General features: G+C 42.3%; 1 protein-coding gene across 2 annotated transcripts in view; it reads left to right on the plus strand.

Moving 5' to 3' along the window:
• LOC145344273 (TNFAIP3-interacting protein 3-like) overlaps nt 1–14,779 on the plus strand; it is a 31,884-nt gene extending 17,105 nt beyond the window's left edge. For both annotated transcript variants that reach the window (XM_080191337.1, XM_080191330.1), the window contains exons 9-11: nt 9,052–9,216; nt 11,753–11,831; nt 12,125–14,779. In XM_080191337.1, the coding sequence (XP_080047463.1) occupies nt 9,052–9,216; nt 11,753–11,831; nt 12,125–12,156 (276 nt within the window). In that variant the 3' untranslated portion in view covers nt 12,157–14,779. The remainder of the gene's footprint in view (nt 1–9,051; nt 9,217–11,752; nt 11,832–12,124) is intronic.
• Nucleotides 14,780–15,298: the final 519 nt, after the last annotated feature.

Below are 15,298 nucleotides of genomic sequence, written 5' to 3' on the forward strand. Positions count from 1 at the left end.
GAATAAAAGGGGGCAGTCATAGTTACAAAAATATTATGGTCTTTCCTGATGGTGGAATTTCTAAAATTATAGTTTCGCTACCTCTTAAAATTAGCTGCCTTCTAAACCATAGAATCCCTGTGATGAAGTGGAGGCCATTTGATCCAACGAGTCTGCACTGACTCTCCAAGCAGCTTTACTAGATACGCTGCCACCCCTACCCCCCCCATCCCCCACCACCACCACCACCACCATTTCCAAAGTTTTGCTCATTTACCATGGCTGATCCATCTAACCTACACGTGTTTGGGCTGTGGGAGAAAACCGAAGCGTCCAGAGCAAAACCACATAGACACGGGGAAGAGCGTGCAAACTCCACACAGACAGTGACCGGAGCTTGTCAATCTTTTTTAAACCTACTGTCAACATTAGAAATTTACAGTCTGAACAATGGATTACTGCATTTTGTAAGTTTTGAAAAGCCCGTTTCTGTATGCAATGCAGTGTGATTGCTGTTGCTGTGCAGCATTAGCACCGCAAGTCTCAGTGGCCTTTCTGCCTTTGCTATCAACAGAATCATTTGGCATATGCACAGTACAAAAGATAATAACTCAACAGCTACTGTGTTAAACCACCCTGTGAATATCACTGTTTTTGCAAGAGTCGCCCACTGAAGATGGCAATCTGTTGCTCACCTGCCTCAAGACTGTGACTCTTTGTCAGTTCAATGTGCTGGTAACTCTCAGTTTCTGCTGACATTTACTCTTCCTTTTTTATTTCTTGGTTGAGTAAAAGCCAGAAAACAGCACGCACGGACAGATAAACTTCAGCATCAGCACTGTACAGAGCTGGATCTGTTAAAACTAGACATCTTTATAGTAGCTTATACTCCCACTCCACGAAACAAGAATAAATTATAAAATTGACGTATTGTTTTGCCAAGTAAGACCTTGTTAGAAACTTTGGTCCTGATCATTACTGGGGCAAGATTTCCAAGTGGCAGGGGGGCAATTTTAACTGTGTTACAGTGTTTCCACCTGGAATCCAGCCTGGGAGGTAGTGACATTGTGATAATGTCACTGAACTAGTAATTCCGAAGCCCAGGCTAATGCTCTGGAGACACGGGTTCAATTCCCACTATGGTAGTTGGTGGAATTTCAATTTTATTAATAAATCTGAAACTTAAAACTAAGCTCCATAATGGTGACCACAAGATCATTGTTGATTGTCATAAAAACTCACCCGTTCACTCTCCTTTAAGAGAGGAAATTTTGCCATCCTTATCTGGCCTGGCCTACGTGTGAATCCAGACCCATAGCAATACAGAAGGCTTAACTGTCTTTGAAAATGAAATGACTAGTGAACCACTCACTATAAATTTAAAAGAAATAAGCCAGACTGTAACTTTGTGGTCTGGCATATCCCTTACTCTACCATTACCCCCAAGCTAAGGGTTCAACTCTGGTCAATGAAGAGTTTAGGGGGAGTATGCCAAGAGCAATACCAAAAATGCAATACCAAAAGAGCAATCAGCTAAAAATGAGGGCCGTGATTATACCGGTTTGACCACTCTGAAATTGGGGCGTCGAGGCTCGCAGAACGGTATTTTCCGTTGGCCTTAGATGTGATCTTACAAGCCTTGGGGGGGGTGTGCTGGTAAAATTCCGGCCGAGGTATCAACCTGGGACAGCATGGTGGCACAGTGGTTAGCACTACTGCCTCACAGCACCTGGAACCTGGGTTCGCTTCCCAGCTTGGGTCACTGCCTGTAAGGAGTTTGCACGTTCTCCCCATGTCTACATGCGTTTCCTCTAGGTGCTCCGGTTTCCTCCCACAGTCCAAAAGATGTGCGGGTTAGGTTGATTGGCTATGCTAAATTGCCCCTTAATGTCAGGGGGCTAGCTAGGGTAAATGCATGGGGATAGGGTGTGGGTGTGTTGTGGTCAGTGCTGACTCGATGACTGATTGGCCTCCTTCTGTACTGTAGGATTCTATGATTCTAATCTTGTGAAATTACCAAACAGGATTACTTGCATGCCAAACAGTGGAAGCACTAGGTGATAGAGCTAAGCAACCGCACAATCAATGGATGAGATCCAAAGCTCTGCAGTTCTGCCACATCCAGTTGTGAATGGTGATGGATAATTAAACACCTCACTGGAGGAGAAAGCTCCACAAATATTTCCATCCTCAATGATAGGAGAGCCCAGCACATCAGTGCAAAAGACAAGCCTGCAGCATTTGTATCCAACTTCAACCAGTGCTGAGTGGATGATTAATCATGTACTGGATATTGCAAAGGCAACGAGCCCTGGCAACAATCCAGTACTGAAAAACTGCTCTCCAGAACTAGCCGTGTCCATGGCCAAGCTGTTCCAGTACAACTACAACACTGGCATCTAGCTGGCAATGTGAAAAATTGCCCAGGTATGCCCTATACACAAGAAATAGGACAGATGCAACCTGGCCAATTACTGCCCTACCAGTCTACTCCCTGAACATCAGCAAAATCATAGAATCACTACAGTGCAGAAGGAGACCATTCAGCCCATCGGGTCTGCACCGACTACAATCCCACCCAGGCCCTATCCCCATAACCCCATGCATTTCCCTGACACTAAGGGGCAATTTAGCATGGCCAATCCACCTAACCCGACATCTTTGGACTGTGGAAGGAAACCAGAGCACCCGGAGGAAACCCATGGAGATATGGAGAGAATGTGCAAACTCCACACAGATATTAACCCAAGCCAGGAATTGAACCTGGCTCCCCAGCGCTGTGAGGCAGCAGTGCTAACCACTGTGCACCATGCTGCCTGTGATGGGAGGGATCATTAGCAGCGCAGTCAAATGGCACTTGATAAGCAATAACCTACTCACTGAGCCTCCGTTTGCGTTCCAGTGGATTCAGTATGCCATGATTCTTGCTACCTAGTAACACCCTGATTTAAGGTATTCACGAGATTACCAGTTGAGTCAGATGGCCATCTTTAGAGGATTGGCGCATTGCAAATGTAGTACCGTTGTTTAAGAAGGGTCAGCGGGATAACCCAGGGAATTATAGGCCGGTGAGCTTGACTTCAGTTATAGGCAAGCTAATGGAGAGGATCCTCAAGGATAGGATGTATGAACATCTGGAGCGCTGCAATCTGATCAGGGATACGCAGCATGGCTTCGTTACAGGGAGGTCGTGCCTTACGAATCTAGTGGAATTTTTTGAAGAGGTGACAAAAACGGTTGACGAAGGACAAGCCGTTGATGTTGTCTATATGGATTTCAGTAAGGCGTTTGACAAGGTCCCTCATGGTAGGCTGATAGAAAAGGTGAAGGCTCATGGGATACAAGGCCAGGTATGTAGATGGGTGGAGAACTGGCTTGGGAGGAGGAGACAGCGAGTAGTAGTGGAAGGCTCCTTTTCCAATTGGAGGCCTGTCACCAGTGGTGTGCCGCAGGGCTCGGTACTTGGACCTCTTCTATTTGTGGTATATATTAATGACTTGGAAGAGGGGGTAGGTGGTGTGATCAGCAAATTTGCTGATGACACCAAGATGGTTGGATTGGCGGGTACTGAGGAGCAGTGCCTGGCAATGCAACAGGACATAGACAGGCTGGTAGATTGGGCAGATAGATGGCAAATGGAATTTAATCCGGAGAAATGCGAGGTGATGCACTTTGGCCGGAATAATGTGGAGGGGAGTTATACAATAAAAGGTAGAACTATCCGGAGTATAGATACGCAGAGAGACCTGGGGGTGCAAGTGCATAAGTCCCTGAAGGTGTCGGTACAGGTGCAGAATGTGATGAGGAAAGCGTATGGTATGTTAGCCTTCATAGGAAGAGGTATAGAATATAAGAGTAGGAGTTTGATGTTGCAGTTGTATAGAACATTGGTTAGGCCTCACTTGGAGTACTGTGTCCAGTTCTGGTCGCCGTACTACCGGAAGGATGTAGAGATCCTGGAGAGAGTGCAGAGGAGATTTACCAGGATGTTGCCTGGTATGGAAGGGCTGTCTTACGAGGAAAGATTGGATGAACTTGGGCTGTTTTCCCTTGAGAGACGTCGGCTGAGGGGGGATCTAATAGAGGTTTATAAGATTATGAAGGGGATAGATAGAGTAAATGGTGGTAAGCTTTTTCCGCTACAAGAAATGGATAGAACGAGGGGTCACGGGCTTAGGGTGAGGGGGGCTAGGTATAAGACAAATATTAGAGGGCAGTTTTTCACGCAAAGGGTAGTGGGGGTGTGGAATGCACTGCCGAGTAAGGTGGTGGAAGCAGGCACGCTAGGGTTGTTTAAGAGTCACTTAGACAGCCATATGAGCGGGCTACATATAGGGGGATATAGTAGGCCTTACTGAACATTGTAGGCTTGGGAATACATTTTGCCTCAGGAATGTTAGTCTTTGCCTGTTTAATAATGAATTTTTTTGTCTCCACAGGCATTTAAGTCCAGCAAGGGGCATGCAGGCGGCAGGTTGTAGTGGGCTGCTCTTGGATGTTGCTTCGGGAGTTGCCTATTGCTTCATGTCGTTAGTGTGCTTAAACTGGACCATCTCGAGGGCAACATGACAGCTCAGAGACTATCTCTGTTGCTGTGCGGACACATGGATTTGGGCCTGTGTCTGTGGGAGTTTGCACGTTCTCCCCGTGGTTGCGTGGGTTTCCTCCGGGTGCTCCGGTTTCCTCCCACATCCCCCAAAGATGTGCTTTTAGGCTGATTGATTGGGTACTAAAATTGTCCCTAAATTGGACCTCCCTGATCCTCGCACGTTAGACGTAGACTAAAATCATGAATAGGTCACTGAGATAGTAGGACGGCGGCGCGGGCTCGTTGGGCCGAAGGGCCTGTTTCCCGTGCTGTGTTGTTCTTTGTTCTTTGTTCTTTAGCCATCTGTTACACCAGCATCTGAATGTAGAATGGAAAACCAGCATTTGTATTCTGCAGGCATTTTTTTAAAAACCTGGGCCAATTGGGATTTAAACTTCTCAGTTCTCATCTCATCATTTATTATTCTTTTAGAGGAAAGCCTTTGTAGGATTGAATGATACAGAGCAGTAAAGTTCCACTTTTGATCTCTAGTCTGTGCTGAATTAGCAGATCAGAGGTAAAATCGTTATGCATTCCAACTTCTGATCAGTGTTAAAGTGGGTTATGTGTGGAGTGAGAGAGGATTGTGCGGATAGCAGTTCAGCTATGTTGTTATTGCATCATTGAATCACTTGCTGACTCTGACTGGGCTTATAAATGATGATAAAGTTCTAAGGGGAAGTTAGGGAGGGGTGACAGGTATTTGTGGAACTATCTCCCAGAATGAGCCTTTAAGGAGAGAACATTTGTTTCTCAATTTGGCTATACATTCATCTACACTTTTCCCTGTAAAATATTTCAGTTTATCTCTGGCAATCCCACCACATCTCTAAGTTCTACTGTTAATAATCAAGGTTACTGTAGCATTAACCTCCTGTCAAGTGTTCTGGAATTCATTTGTGATTTGTGTCAACTTCCAAAGCAGATAAAATAACTTGTTTAAAGTTTGTTTTTTAGTGGCACAAGTGACCTACATTAGCACTGCAATGAAGTTACTGTGAAAATCCCTTAGAATTAGAATGAAAATACAGAAAGCAACAGCAACACTTTTTATGACATTGTTACTTTAGTTGTGTAGTTACTAGCTCCCTGCTCAACTCCACTGAGGGAGAATTTAGTGTGGCCAATGCACGTAACCAGGGTGTCTTTTGGACTTTGGGAGGAAACTGGAGCACCCGAGGAAACCCATGCAGACATGGGGAGAACGTGCAAACTCCACACAGACAGTGACCCAAGCTAGGAATTGAACCCGGGTCCCTGGCGCTGAGGCAGCAGTGCTAACCGCTGTGTCACTGTGGTTAAACAACAAGAATGGCTCCTGATGCAACTATAGTCAGTGATGGCTGAATGTCTTTCATCACTGCTGCCCATTAGGAGGGATATGCAGACAGCAGTGGAACACACTTTGTAGTCAGGAAGCCATTTTAAATAAGTTGAGCCGTGGACCATGTTACAACCATCGTCATTCAGATCTCAGGCTGCTCCCACTCACTTCTCAATCTTTATCTGCACTTTTTCATAACTCATTCTACAAAGGCACTGACTAACCATGCTTACATCAATGAGATGTGGGGTTGATTGGAATTTAAAACAATGACATTCAATTTTGCAACAAATTAACCCCAACAACTCCGTTAGATTCTCAAACAGAATTTGCATAAATGCAAACATTTGAAGGTGACATTAACAGGTTGTATTGTGCTAAAATCTTGTTGAATTTGCATAACGCAGAACAAACCTCCTTCAACCTTTTCAGTTTACTTGGGTACCTGTGAGGAAGCTGGAGATAAAAACAGGGAACTATTGAACCTCATGATTATTGAGATGTAATATCAAAGTTATAGCTTGCTGAAATGAAAGGGATAGATTTAGACTTTGTGCAAAACAAGTGATGGAGAATTTAACAGCCTGCTTGTCATTTCTCCTGATTTTTAATTCCACTGAGTTCATGGCAGTTCATTGAGCGGCTGAATAGCCTACTCCTGCTTCTAGTTTCTATGTTTCTATATCTAAAATGGCTAATTACCCACTACCACTCCATTTTACACAGCAGCACAATGTTGAAATGTACTCCAAGGTCCTCACTGAACTATGTCTGGTTATTGTTAACCATTTCCCTATTGTTACCACAGTATACCAGGACGAGCACAGTTCTGGAGACACTACAGATAGCAGTCCCTCTGCTTACTGTGGCTGCATGGGTGTTAACCCGATTTGCCTGTTATAAGTGGTGGACAGTAACAGCAGGAAGTCTGTTGGGGAGGCAGATAAGCTACAAAGGGAGAGATGGAATGTAAGAAACCTGACAGCCTTTTCAATTGTTAAACTGGCATAATCCAATCTTGGAGAAGAGATGATACCAAGTGAAGGAAAGCAGAAGGATGGAGAACCAGGCAAAGCAATTCTATGGTATCGGGAGGGAGCGTCAGTACTTCTTCTGTTTCTCCACTTGTCCCTTAAAGAGAAACCATATTCTTTGTTTTTTGGGGAACGCACAATGTCCCTTTGAAGGACTGTTGGTTAAACTGTTTTGTCTCTGCTTATCTGAAGATCCCAGTCAAAACGGCAGCAAACCCGGCAACAATGGGAATGGGGCAGAGAGTCTGCACTCTGATTCTGAGTGTGCTGTAAAACCCCATTCACACCAATAACAGGAATGAAAATCAAGACCAAACAATCCCAAATCTCTCTCACTTTTTGTCATGCAACTTTCCTTTCTTAATTTTTTTCTTTCATTTTTATTCTGGGGAATCATGAAGGAAGTAATAGCCATTTTCATTTTTTTTTAAGTGGAAGTAGAATAGAACGATCATGGAATCTTCAAGCACAGAAGGAGGTATTTCTACCTCACATGACTGTGCCAATACTTTGGAAGAGCTGTCCAATGTAGTCACACACTCAGGGTTTTTCTCCATATACGGTGGCATAGTGGTTAGCATTGCTGCCTCATAACACCAGGGACCTAGGTTCAACTCTGTCTTGGGTCACTGTCTATGCAGGGTCTACATGTTTTCCCCATGTCTGCATGGATTTCATCCAGATGCACCAGTTTCCTCCTCTAATCCAAAAGATGTGCTGGTTGGGTGCATTGGCCTTGCTAAGCTCTCCCTCATTGTACCCAAATGTACACTGGAGTGTAGCAACTAGGGGAAACAGCCCAGCCAATTCATGCCAGTGTTTACGTTCCGCCCAAACCCATTCTCGTCTTTTCTCATCTAACTCTTCCATTGTAGCCATCTATTCCTCTGTCCCTCACGTGCTTGTCTAACTCGCCTGTAAATACATCTATAGTGCTCACATCAACCTTCTCTCTGGTACTGAGTTCCACATTCTTAACACTGTTCGGATAAAAAAAATTATCTCCTGAATTTTTTTATATTGGATTTTTAAAAATTTTGATATCCTCTAGTTATGCTCCTCTTCCACAGGAGGAAACATTGCGCAGAATTTTACCTCACGCAAATCTGGATTGCAAACCCGCTCAGGAAGACAGTGGAACTTCCAATTTCACTGGTGGTAGCTCATGACTAATCTACCACTACGTTTGCCATCCTGTGCAGAACAGTTGCTCATGCCCCCTCTGCCCACCCCCATCCATCTCCCCTCTCTGAGAGCTGCCAGTCCAGTCAGAGGACTGGCAGCTCAGCAGCCCCATCCGGAGCAGTGGCCTCTGCTGAGACATACAGGGGCACTACCAGGAAGGGATTCCCTCTGAGCCCATTGCTCGGGCCATGGGATCTGCCTTCCCTGCATGCGGCCAACTCTCTGATTTTAAAAAACACAATTCCTTGTGAGCTGCTGCTGAGGAGGCCCCCTGCATTCAGCTGACAGCCTCCCCACCTGACAGATAGGGGTCAACCCACTGTTGGAATAACACTGACCTACTAAAATTGCCCTTAATAAGGCATTTGAATATTTAAATTTTCTTCCTGCCTACTTGTAGTGAGAAGCCTGGATGCAGCACATCCCATTGGTAAAATTCCCTGATGGTGAAGCCTGGTGCCCAGAATTTAATATCCACCTGAACCTAACCAATAAAACATAAAGATTTGGTGTGACCTCCTTGGGTTTTATATTCAACCTATTTACAAAACAAAATATCCCAAATCATTTCATAACTATCGTATCAAACTGCCATGCCAATATCAAGGAATGGTGAATGTTATTTCTCAATCTTTGAAATGAGGCATTGCAGGGACAATCAAGGGGTTGAAATGTCCATGATGGACACAAATGCAGCCTTAATATAAACTTTCATTAACTTTGGAGAGATCAGTTCAACTTTGCTAACTGTAAAATATGCCATTGGTCCAGCCTCTGTGCATTCGGAGGAGCTAAGACACAAGTAGAAGTTATAAAGGTTTGTGCAATTTATGTTTCTAATGATGGTAAAGCTTGACGCAGCTCCAGTTAATGGCATCAGATTTGTGTGAAACCATTCAGTTCCAATGTAAATTATATGAAGTTTTGTACTTTTCTCTCAGGCTACAGGCTTTTCACAGTCACCTACAGCCCCTTACCCGCCTCTTGCGTATGCGCCATGTGCACCATACGTTAATTATGGACATCCCTACGGAATCCCTATCCACTATCCAGGGCCTGCGTTGCTGGCGCCACAGACAGAAAGTAGAGGTTATCAACATGCCATGGTGAGTAATAGTTTGTGCTACACAATGAAATCCTAAAAATATACAAAGATAAATTGTAAGTTGTATTTCATTCCTAAAGAGAAATTAAGGGGTATGGGAAGTACAACACTTCTCATTTAATGTAGCCTACTCATGACTATGTACATCATATCACAGAATCCCTGCAATGCAGAAGGAGGCCATTCGGCCCATCAGGTCTGCACCAACTCTCTGACAGAGCATCTTACCCAGGCCCATCCCACACCCTATCCCTGTAACCCCATGCATTTACCCTGCTAATCTCTCTAACTTGTATCGTTCGACACTAAAGGACAATTTAGCATGGCCAATGAACCCAAGTTGCCCATCTGTGCACTGTGGGCTTTCCTCCTGTACAAGGAGGAAAGCCAGGCAGACACAGGGAGACTGTGCATGTGTGGAGTTTGCACAGTCATTCAAGGCTGGAATTGAACCAGGATTCCTGATGCTGTGAGGCAATATGTAATCCTGTCAGTCCATGAATCCAGGTAACATCACTGAAGGGAGAATCTGCCTGTGTCTTTGCCTGGCCTCATTTGACTTAAGTGAAGAACCGGGAGCTGATAAAGAAATAATTTGAATATAGCACGTTAAAGAGAGATTGATGACCAATTCAGCTGGTTTTGTGATGTTGGATGAGGGATAAATGCTGCCTAGGATATCAAGCAAACACCCCTGCTCTTCCTTGAACAATATCAAGAGTCATTCTATTCTCTGAGGCAGAGAGGACTTCAATTTAACATCGTATTCTCGCTACTCTTGGAGTAATGTCGTTTTTTCTGAATTCTCTGTTGGACATTTTGGTGACAACGTTATACTGATGGCCTCTGGTAATGCTTTTCCCTTAAGAAGAAACATTCTCTCTGTATCCGCATTGTCAAAACCTTTCCTATTTTTAAACACCTTTTATTAGGTCATTCCTCACCCTCATTTAATCAAGCGAAAATTGACCCAATCTGTCAACCATTTCCGATGGACTTTCTTGTATCATCCTGGTAAATCTTCTTTCACCTTCTTCAGTGTCTCCACATCCTTTTTATAATATGGTGATCAGAGTGTCACCCAGCAGTCTGTGTGGTCTAATCAAAGTTTTATAGGATTCTACAATGAGATTAATGTGAGGTAGTAGGTTTTGGTGGGAAGAATGGGGGGGGGTGTCAGTTATAACATGGAAGGTGCAATCTCGATGAGATAGAGGGATCCGAAACACAAATGCATACAGCACTAAATATTGAGCCGCACGTCAGCAAGGCACAAGAGCTTATATCTACAAGGATAGAATTGAAAAATAGTGAAGTAAACCCACAGGAGCTAAGAATCATTTTGGGCTGGTTCATGAAAATTGAATGAGTACTTAAGGGACAGTGTAAATTATAGCTTTTGAGGTGAGTTTATTTGGTTATGTTATCAGTAAAAAGGGAATATTTCTGTCCTGTAGTTTAAAGTGTAGGTTACTTTCAGTGGCCAATATTCTCCAGTCTTGTATGCCTTGCCACCGTTGCCGGCAAGAACGGAGAATTAAGCACTCAGCCAAAACTCCATTCACCAAAGCAGAATCGGAGAATCCCAGCTGCAGGTGAAATTGGAGAATTCTGCCAGTGTTTAGTCAAACGTACTTTTAATCTGTTTATTACAGGAAAAATCTTAAAATGTAAAATCTTGTCATGTTATCCATTCAGCTATCAGCTGCATGCACAATTGTTTGTTTTTCAAGTTGTCAGTCTCTATGGTGATCAAAATTCATAAATTTAGAAATTATACTTTTGATTTGCAAGTCCAAATCATTGACATAAATTGTAAACAGCAGTGGTCCTGGCACTGATTCTTGTGGAACACTACTTCCCACCTTCTGCCATTCTGAACAACTACCCTATACTGCACTGTCTGCTTTCTCTCATGAAGCCAACTAACAATCCATTCTGTTACATATCCCCTGACCTTATTCATCAGTCTATTATGGGACACCTTATTGAAGGCCTTTTGAAAATCCATATAAATTACATCTTAGGTGGTAACACAATGGTAATAATGAATTGGCATCCCATTTTACATTCAACCTTTCTTTTCTGGAAAAGAGAAGTTGAACTTAATCTGAAGACAATAAATGGGAAAACTTAACCAAAAGAGACTTTAACTTTTAAATAGTAAATTCTACAAAAGTTTGTACATTCAGAAGAATGCTCAAGGATTGGGCTGATGTAGAAATTTATCTTGAGTATTCTTTTAAGATTGCTTATTGCAATTTCTGCCATTTATCACTGCTATTAAGTTCAAAGTAGATTTTGAATTTGTCTTTCATGCCAGGTACGTGCATTCATAGAAAGATGTATTTGTAATTCCAATCTAATACAACATTTTTGTGGTTGAGACATATTTAAATGTTTTTAAAAGCATAACTTACCATTTAACTTCTGAGCTATTTCTTCTGGCATCTGTGCTAAAGAATGCAAGACTGTCTTGTCATTTTCATTAGCCATCCAATAAATTTATGATCCGCTTGTTCAATTGTAATTTGCAGACAGAGTGTCCATGGTATATTCCATTCTCTAATCAGCTGTCACCAGACCAACAAAACGCTCAAAAATGCAGACCAAAAGGTAAGGAATGGACCAACTCAATACTAAAGCAGTTTAAATAAACTTCGTTCTATTGTTGGGATTAATGATGTAAATTGAATTCCGCATCAAATAAACTGGTCCATTTGGCTCTGGATTTTTGTTTAATTTGTGAAAAATATTCATTCTTGAGCTTTCTGCCTTTGGTTTGAGCTTATTGCTAATCACTGTCTTGGTATGTCTGCAGCATTTATTGGAAGACCAAATGTAAAGAAACTACTTTTGAAAACTGTATCAAACTAATCCCAAGCAATTCTTTCCACTTTTAATTCCAGATAATACCTCAGCAAAAAGACATCCAAAATAGCAACCTTGGAATAAAACTGATTTGCTATGAATATTTATCAATGCCTTCAAACAACACTAGGCCTTTGCTGAGGATTGCCCTGATGTAGTTGCTGCTATTTGTTGTATTTTAATCTGAGTTCTTTGTTTCTGTTTCTAAGAGAAATCTAAATAACACATTAAAAACAACTCAAGCTTGCCTTTTATTGTGCCAGCAATAAAACAGTTTTACACTTACATGGCTCATTTAATGTAATAAAATCTCCCAAGGCAATTCACAGGGGCGTCACCAAAAAATATTTGACATCTTGAGTCACATAAAGGGAAACTAGGAAAGGTGACTAAAAGCTTGGTCAAACAAGAAGGATTTAAAGAGCATCGTAAAGGACTAGCGAGAAATCAAGAGGAAGAGAGATTTACAGAGGAAATTCTAGAATTTACAGCCCAGACAGCTGACTCCATGCAATTGTAATGCAATAGAAATTTGAGTGCTTGTGTATTAGAAGATATTGCAAATGGGCAAAGCTTTCTGGCTTTTTGTCAATTTGGCTCAGTGAGTAACATTATGGGAAAAATTTAATTTTGCCCTCAGGAGAGACCTGGGAGGTGGGATGGGGTGGGGGTATGCAAAATTGGGAGACAAATGGGAATGGAGTTCCAAATTTTCCCCCATATCCCTCACTCCCCAATTAAGTCTGTTGCAGTGAAAGAGGAGCATAGCTTTCTACATGCATGCCAATTAAGACCTTAAGTGGCAAATTAATTTCCATTTAAACCATTGACCTGCCACCACTTGTCGAATAACAGACGAGGAATTCACCCACTAAAAGCTGGTACTGCTTTGTGGCTGGGAGAGGGGTTTGGGTGTATACGTACATAGAGCAGCAAAGATTAAACACCCTGGGTGAGAATCTCCAGCCTCCCAGCCGCGTGTTTCTCAGCAGTGGGAGACAGCATGCCATTTGCTGATGGCAGGATCCTTTGATCCCGCCGCTGTCAGTGGGATTTCCCATTGAAACCCATGGGTGGGAATGTGCTGCTAGCGGGACCAGAGAATCCCGCTGGCAATAACAGCCAGGGAATTCTGGGCCCATGTCATTTTTGAAGGATCTTTCCAGTGTCCTTATCAATATTCCACCCTTGGCTAACACAAGTAACAACAAATTTAACATTCCTGTTTCGATGACGACTGTGTTTAAAAAAACAAAATAGCTTCCACACTTACCCACGGTAATGTTCTACAAAGTAACTGCATTTTTTTTGTGATATCGGGACCCTTTTTGAGGAGCATAAAAATTTGCTTGCATAACATGGAAATAGATGTAGGCCACTTAATCCCTCTAGCCTTTTGCCATTCAAAGCGTTCATGGTTGATTTGCAAGCTCATCTTCATTTACCCAACTTTGTCCCATCTATCTAAATACCTTTGATTAACAAATATCTAGCAATCTTAGTTTTAAAATTGATAATTGATCTAGCACGAAATGTTGGTTGTGAGTGAGCATTCCAAACTTCCACCATCTTTTACATGAAGGAATGTTTCATAATTTAACTCCTGAAAGGTGTAGCTCCAACTTCTCAACCACGAGCCATTGTCCTAGATTTCCCAGCTATCGGACATCGTTCCTCCTAGTCTACCGTATCTGTTCTTAACTTGAAAAAGTTGATCAAAACACCTTCAAAATTCCAGGGAAGACAAGTGATTCCCTCCTCTTAGTTCTTGAACTTTGGAGTCCAGATGTTGTTCTAATAATTTAAAAACATGCTCCTTCCAAGACCAATGTATCCTTCCTGTGGTTTAATGTGTTTACAAATGGTTCTTGTTCAGAAGCTGATCTGTTACTTGTGTAAAACGCATGTCTCAGTTGTTAATTACTTTATATTTGAAATTGCACGTAATCAACCAGTCATGGTATGGTGTTAAGATAAAATTGCTGATGCTGAGGTGACTTTGCATAAGTTCGGTCTCTTTTTAAGTAATACCTCATCATTGGCAGAAATGAGGAATACAACTAGATCTTCAAAACCAGTGATTTCTCCCATATCTGCTATTCTTTGGCCTTCTACTTTTGTGGAATAACACATTTGGGTAAAAATTAATTGTAAATAGCTTTTTCTTGTCACAAAAAAAAGTTGTACCTGAGATGTGTAACTGTCCAGAAGAGGAGGTCATATAGGATATCTGACATGCCAGGGTAGAACTCAATTTCACGTTCTGATTAAGTTTGCTGAATGACTGGAAGTTTGGCTTATTGTCATTTGTTTTCAAATTTTAATTCATATTAATTCTAGGAGATCATTTTGAACTTTCATTGTGAGTCTTTATGTATAAACATATCCAATGAAAGCCTCCTCTTAATTTCTGAAAATGTCAGAAAGGAAAATTACCTTTTATATTTGAATGTCCATTGAAAAGCATTTATTATTCACATTGTCACTTACTGCATGAAAATATTTTTCAATTTCCATTGCTATAGAACAGCCATTGCTATAGTAATATTTTTGTTCAATTTATATTTGACCTGATAGAATGTATACATATACATATATGTATACATTCTATGTTGAATGCTTTGTAACATATTGTGACAGTTTGATATCATGTAACTTTTTTTCAACTTTCGGAAAGAGAAGATTCAACCTGACATTTTGTGTGTTTATTTGGAATTGTTTTTAATGCATTTTTGTATATGCATGCTTAACAGAACACACTCACATACTTCTCCAGGTTTGGATATATTGGGCATGATTTTCCTGCCCCGCCGCACTGGTCGAGTAGCATAATGGGGTGGGAAAGTTAAGCAGGAGGCCAAAAACGGGAATTGTAACCAGCGTTCAGCCAGTTGTGATCTTCCCAGGCCATTTTTTTTTGTGTGTGACATAATCAGCCTTGCATCATTCCCCGTGGTCGTTTGCAACTGTTTAATGAGCCTGGGATGCAATCCTCCAGGCTCACTTGGATTTCCAACTTCCTGATCAAGGTTACCACCAAGGGATCGGAGATGATTCCCAGCAGTTGGGACCTGACGTGATGGATGTGCTGTTGGGACCAGAGTCAGTGAAGGCCTCCAGGTGGTTGGGGGCAGTGGGCAGTGCCAGCCTGGCACCCTGACACTGCCCACTGGGCACATTGGCATTGCTGGGCTGGCACACCAAGTACTGGG

Source organism: Carcharhinus amblyrhynchos, chromosome 1 (assembly GCF_965287045.1).
Source record: "Carcharhinus amblyrhynchos chromosome 1, sCarAmb.v2.hapA, whole genome shotgun sequence".
NCBI lineage: Eukaryota > Metazoa > Chordata > Chondrichthyes > Carcharhiniformes > Carcharhinidae > Carcharhinus > Carcharhinus amblyrhynchos.